The following is a 6241-nucleotide window of genomic DNA, read 5'->3' on the forward strand; positions in this document are numbered from 1 at the left end:
TACTTTTGCAATGTGGTATTTCTTTGTATTGTTCAGGAGACCTTTTGTTTCCATTCTATAGCTATTAAATGTAATTTCATTAATATTGAATATAGAATCTGTATCTGTCTTTTAAACTTTATTTTTCACATGAGAAGGAAACAGAGTTGATTTACATATTGTCTGTCATGTCCCTTTTAAATACAGTGACAGTGGGATTTCAGAGTTTAGCTATGGAAACAGCAGGTACAATTATATGAGAATTACAATACTAATATTTTAAAACAATATCCATTTAAAAAGGTACAATTCAAAATTTTATGACTTACTATCCACTTTAGTAAGTGTGTGTGTGTGTGTGTGTGTGTGTGTGTGTGTGTAGAAGGGCTTATGTATATCACTGGGTGGGAGATAGCATCATATTTCATGAAACAGGATAAACTACAAAGAGAAGGCTGAGTGTAAACAGAAGAGCTAAAGGTGTGCATGTGTCTATTGATGATTGCACAGAAGCCTATGTGGGGGTTTTCTCCAGGCAGTCAGAAGCCCTTAGAGGCACAATCTTCTTCAAATGGAGATGATATGTGTGGGGAAGGAAGGGTCAGCAGAGTATAAAGGACTAGATTTGTGTGTCATCACCTACAAAGGACAGCTAAAAATATAAATAGAACAAGGTTATTCCCATGATGTAGTGAAACAAAGAATATAAAAAAAATTAAAAAATTATTTCTACAGAAATAAGAGAAAAGTGTGGAATTGGTCTATAATCTCATACATGCGCATCCATTGCTCCCTCATGTGAGCTAGGAAGTCACTGCAATTCACCTTCTTCAGTCTGTGAAACAGAACCTTCTTTATCTCCTTGAGATTGTCACAGGGGTAAAATAAATCTAGCCATTAGAAACAGATGTTTTACTAAATAAAGTATGAATATACATGAGGCATTACCAACTTTTCATTTTCTTTTTTTTTTCTCTCTCATATCAGATAAGTAAGTTAAAAGTCCTACCAGTCAATGGTGGCACACGCCTTTAATCCCAGCACTTGGGAAGCAGAGGCAGGTGGATCTCTGAGTTCAAGGCCATCCTAGTCTACAGAGTGAGTTCCAGGACAGCCAGGGCTATACAGAGAAGCCCTATCTCAAAAAACACAACAAACAAACAAAAAACTTTACTAACCAACTCCAAATTAAGACAAAATTATACAAATAACAATCGTAAAGAATTATTCCAAAGAATTTGTTCAGGGTCAAAACTAATCAGAAAATATAATATGGGAGTGGAAACACATGGGAGGATAAGAAAGAAAGATAATGTCAGAATCAGTATTGGAGAACCTGTAGGAATGACTAGAAGAAGCACATTAGTGAAGAGATTTCATTGTTATTCAGCGTCATAAATCCAATACTTAACTATTTTAGCTGATGTATAAGTAAACACAGAAATCAGGGTAACATGATACAGTATTGAGGCAACATAAGAGGAACAGAGATCATATGAGGCAATATCTCATCCACTATGCAGAATTGTTTTTGCAAGGAAAAAAAGGAAGTTGTAACTAGATATCAAAGATAATCTTTCCTAATTTCACTAATCCACTAAACATTCTCTTTCATGTATTGAACAGTTATATAGAATGCCCTTCCTTGTAGGTCCTATGATGAGGTACAATATCTAATATAAAATATTAATATCAACACATTTATTACAATTAGATCACAATCCCAAGTGCTACCATTACAAAGAGATTTTCTTACTGCTAATAACTCTTATTAGGGCCCTCTTTATGTCTCTGTTCCTAAGGCTGTAGATGAAGGGGTTGAGCATGGGAGTCACCAATGTATACATCAAAGCCATGGCAGTTTTCTTCACAGTAGAATTATTAGCTGATGGGCATAAATATAGACCAATAATTGTCCCATAGAACAGAGACACCACAGACAGATGGGAGCCACAGGTGGAGAAGACCTTGTGAATGCCCTGGGTAGATGGGACCTTGAGAATGGAGAAGAAAATCCTTACATAGGACATACCAATGAGTAGGAATGGAATAATACTGATGATCCCTCCCAGGATAAATATCATCAACTCATTAACAAAAGTGTCTGAGCAGGACAACTTCAGAAGAGCTGGTAGGTCACAGAAAAAATGCAGAATCACATTCTTCTTACAGAAAGATAATCTAGCTGTGAGTAGGGTATGCAGCAGGGCATGGAATATAGTCAACATCCACAGTAGTAGCACTAGTGAAACACAGAGCTTGGTGCTCATGATGCTGGTATAATGTAAAGGGAAGCAGATGGCCACATAACGATCATAGGCCATGGCCACAAGAAGAAAGCTCTCCATGTCTCCAAAAACCAGAAAGAAGTACAGCTGTGTCAGGCAATCTGCATAGGATATCGTTGGTACTTGGCTCTGCATGTTCTGAAGCAATTTAGGTATTGTGACAGAGGAAAAGCAGAGATCAGAGAAGGACAAATTGCTGAGAAACAAGTACATGGGCATGTGGAGATGGGAGTCCAGTCGAACAAGGAGAATGATTAACAGGTTTCCCAGGAGGGTGGTGAGGTACATAGCTAAGAACAGGGCATTGAACAACAGCTGGTACTCTGAGGGGATGGGAAGGCCAAGGAGGAGGAACTCCAAGATGAAAGTTTGGTTGTTTCCAGTCATCCTCCTATCCCTTTAAGTAAAAAATTACATTTCCTTAAACACCCAGTGGTTGAGACTGTATGAGATCATAGATCAATTCCACTCCTTTGTCTCATTTGCTTATTTAGAAAAAGATTTACTCTATTTTTCACATTCTTTGAATTTATATTCTTTACTTCACTAGGACATGGAAAAGCCTTGATCTATTTATTTCCTCAGTTGTCCTTGGTAGATGATGACATGCAAACCAAACCCTGTACACTTTGCTGATTCCTTCCCCCAGCATCCATATCAACATTTCAATGAAAAGGGACATGTTTTTTGACACACATAGTGTATTGTATACTCTACAGTAATTAATCTTACTCTCATGAAAATAATTGTAGACTCTAGACCAAGTATATTCAGTCTTTATAGACATTTTATCTTAGCATGTTCTACTATTCTAGTATTACTCCAAACATCTAATGGCTTCTAATATGAAAAATGTATTGGCATTTCTCTTCCCTACATTTCTGCCTGAGACATATACTTAAATTTAAGGAAGCAATTTACATTAAATCCAAACAGTTATTCATCTTCAATTTTCTCAGACTATGAACTCACCTTTTCATATGAAATATGTAAATACTTCCTGATTAACTGCACAGATGTAATTTTATATTTATGGAACATATTCAGGTATGCAAAATAGAATGTTCTTTTAAATAATACTAATGGCTGGGCGTGGTGGTGCATGCCTTTAATCCCAGCACTNGGGAGGCAGAGGCAGGCGGATTTNTGTGTTCGAGGCCAGCCTGGTCTACAGAGTGAGTTCCAGGACAGCCAGGGCTACACAGAGAAACCCTGTCTTGAAAAACCAAATAAATAAATAAATAAATAAATAAATAAATAAATAAATAAATAAATAATACTAATGACAAATATTTTATTTGTCATATGATTTCACTATATTCATATCCATATTCATATTATTCTATTGATAATGATGTAGGAAAATAAATACAGTAAATGTTTTTTAAAGTATCAGTTAATTTTAATCCCTCCCTTGATTGCATGTTCAGACATCCATAACTAGAAAGACAGTTTATATAGGAACTGGTCTAGGTCTTAAAAGAAAATTTGGTCAAATTATTGTAAGGATGTCAATGAAGATGTTTTACCATTTAAATTAGATATCAACACTATATCAGAGCAAAGTTACTCTAACATTTTATAATGTGACAAACCTCATGTAAGCAGTTAATAGAAAAAAAGATCTGCAGAAATATAAGAGAAATTGTGCACCTAGCTTCTCAGAATTATTTGTATTCTATGAGTGAGTGGGGCCCATGTTTTATGTACTCACACATGAAGAGACTACAAAGCAAAGATCACTTGTGATGGTTGCTGCTGCTGACCTAATGGACTTTACTTCTTCAGTTGTCAAACTCATAATTTTTACCAGAATAGCAGATAAGACTGTCCCATAAAAATAGTTCTACAGTTAATATACATGCAACTCACCTGGAATTCTCTAAATACACTGACTCTGCTTTCAAGCTGCTACTCAATTTATAAATGGACACTCAGGTGATGTGAATACCCTGGTGCATGGGTTGCAGTAATGAGCAAGTATATGCTCTTCTTGACGTTGTAGATTTGTGAAATCTTTTAGGTAGAAGATCTTTTCAAAGTTTACTAATTTACAAATCTAAAGACTTACTGAAAGAAGACTTAAGCATTCTGTCACTGCTCCTACCCTAAAGAGTTGCCATTAGGTTGAAATGGGAAAAATGCCCTGTAGTAATTTTGATAAACCCCATCATTAGCAAAATGCTTATAAGTATAACCACGGAACAAGGTATTTCGAAAATATTTCAAAGTGTTGCAAAGTAATAATATACCTGAAATCTGCCAGTGATGCTATCATAAAGCTGGAAATGCAAGATCTGTAGTTTGGAGGACAGTAAGATACCTCCTGAAAATTTATCTAGAATGGCAGAAGGTGTATTATGGTGCCTGCTTCAGATTCTGGCCACCTTTATTCATTATAATAACGGGAAAGAACATCCTCTGCAGCCAACATCTTCTTACATGTCCCCTTATTGCCATCTATGGACCCAAAGGGCTCTGCATCCCTGAGGAACCCTGATCTTGTGCAATCACCCAAGACCCATATAGGACCAATTTGTCAAAGCCCTGAGGTGGGGGCAGATGATAGTCACTGATCACTCCTTCATGTACTTAGTGGGAAGGTGTAAATAGAGAGAAAATCGGATGCATACTTAGCCTTCACCTGTTTATGAAATGGACAGGACTTACATGTAATACAGCCTTTACTAAGGCCAAGCTATTTAAATACCAGTGAAGGAATGTAAATGCTGTTTAGAGCTAGATTATCAACTTGTGGGAATAGAGTTGTTCAGAGCATTCTTTTGTTACTCTCTATTTTTTTTATTTTTATTTATTTATTTACTCTCTAAATTTTCTTGGCATGCATAGCATGCCTCTTCTTTTATTTCCTATTCTTATGAGTTAGGCAGACTTTTTCTTTATTTTAAGCATGACTAATGGCTTATTTATTACTCTTTTATACCTCTCTTGATATTAGTTTTCAATTTCAACTGATTTATAATGTGTTTGTGTGTGTTGTGTGTGTGTGTTTCATTTCACTGTTTCTTTTCACTTTAAGGCATTCATTTTTCTCTAGGTCCCCAATACAATTAAAATTAGATCTTGTTTCTTTTACAATATTTTTTATTCTACGGCATTAATTTTACTCCAGATTCTGTTTACTGTTTTCCCAACAATTTTGATAATTGTCTTTTCCTATGTATCAAGTTCATTGTATTTTTATGTATTGGAAATTAAACACATTTATCACGGTGTAGAAAAGAACAAGAAAAAGGACTAAACTATTTATATATTGGGCCATGTGATTTTGGTGGTTTAAATAGGTATATGTAACCCCTACCTCATTGATTCATGTGTTGCAACACTTAGACTATATGGAGTGGCACTGTTAGGAGGAGTGACTTGTTAGAGGAAGTATGTCACTTTGAAGGCAAATTTGAGGTCTCATATATATGCTGAAGCTATATTATGCTCAGGGTGGAATCCAGTCTCCTCAAGGCTGCCTAGAGAAAACAGTCTCTTCCTGGACCTCCTCCTACCTTTCGACCAAGATATAGAATTCATGGCTGTTCTTCCACTTAACTCTGCTAGCATAATGTTACACATCCCACCATGATGATAATGGCCTAAGTCACTGAAACTTTATGCCACTCCGTCTCGCCAGCAAGAACGGCGCTGCAACAATAGGATCCTTCTGCACACGTTTATTGGGCTGCGCATTGACTGTGTAGGCGAAAGACTCCGAGCCCTGGGCCTCTCACTCTTATATACTATCAGTTCCCATCCACTCACAGCAGGCCACATCACCTCACCAGGTGNGCAGCTTCAGCTAATCAGGGCAGCAGGGGCATATCTCCACCAAAATGGCTTCGCCAGTAACCTGGTACACCTGCGCAGCTCTCACGATGTTTGTGGTTAATATGACGAAGTCAGGTGCAAGTCATACGACTTAGCTGCAGTCCCTGGCGCCTTCTTGGGACTGCTGCCACATC

The 6241-nt window shown here is 36.9% G+C and overlaps 1 protein-coding gene across 1 annotated transcript; it reads right to left on the reverse strand.

Annotated features, from left to right (window-relative positions):
* Positions 1-1715: 1715 nt before the first annotated feature.
* LOC110305060 (olfactory receptor 1500-like) lies at positions 1716-4638 on the reverse strand. Its single transcript, XM_021176829.1, has 2 exons — positions 4520-4638; positions 1716-2664 (listed from the first exon to the last, which is right to left on the reverse strand). Exons 1-2 carry the CDS (start codon positions 4543-4545, stop codon positions 1716-1718), a joined length of 975 nt encoding a protein of 324 aa, XP_021032488.1. The 5' UTR covers positions 4546-4638.
* Between the last annotated feature and the right edge of the window lie 1603 nt (positions 4639-6241).

The sequence above is a fragment of the Mus caroli genome, chromosome 11, assembly GCF_900094665.2.
Source record: "Mus caroli chromosome 11, CAROLI_EIJ_v1.1, whole genome shotgun sequence".
In the NCBI taxonomy this organism is placed as follows: domain Eukaryota; kingdom Metazoa; phylum Chordata; class Mammalia; order Rodentia; family Muridae; genus Mus; species Mus caroli.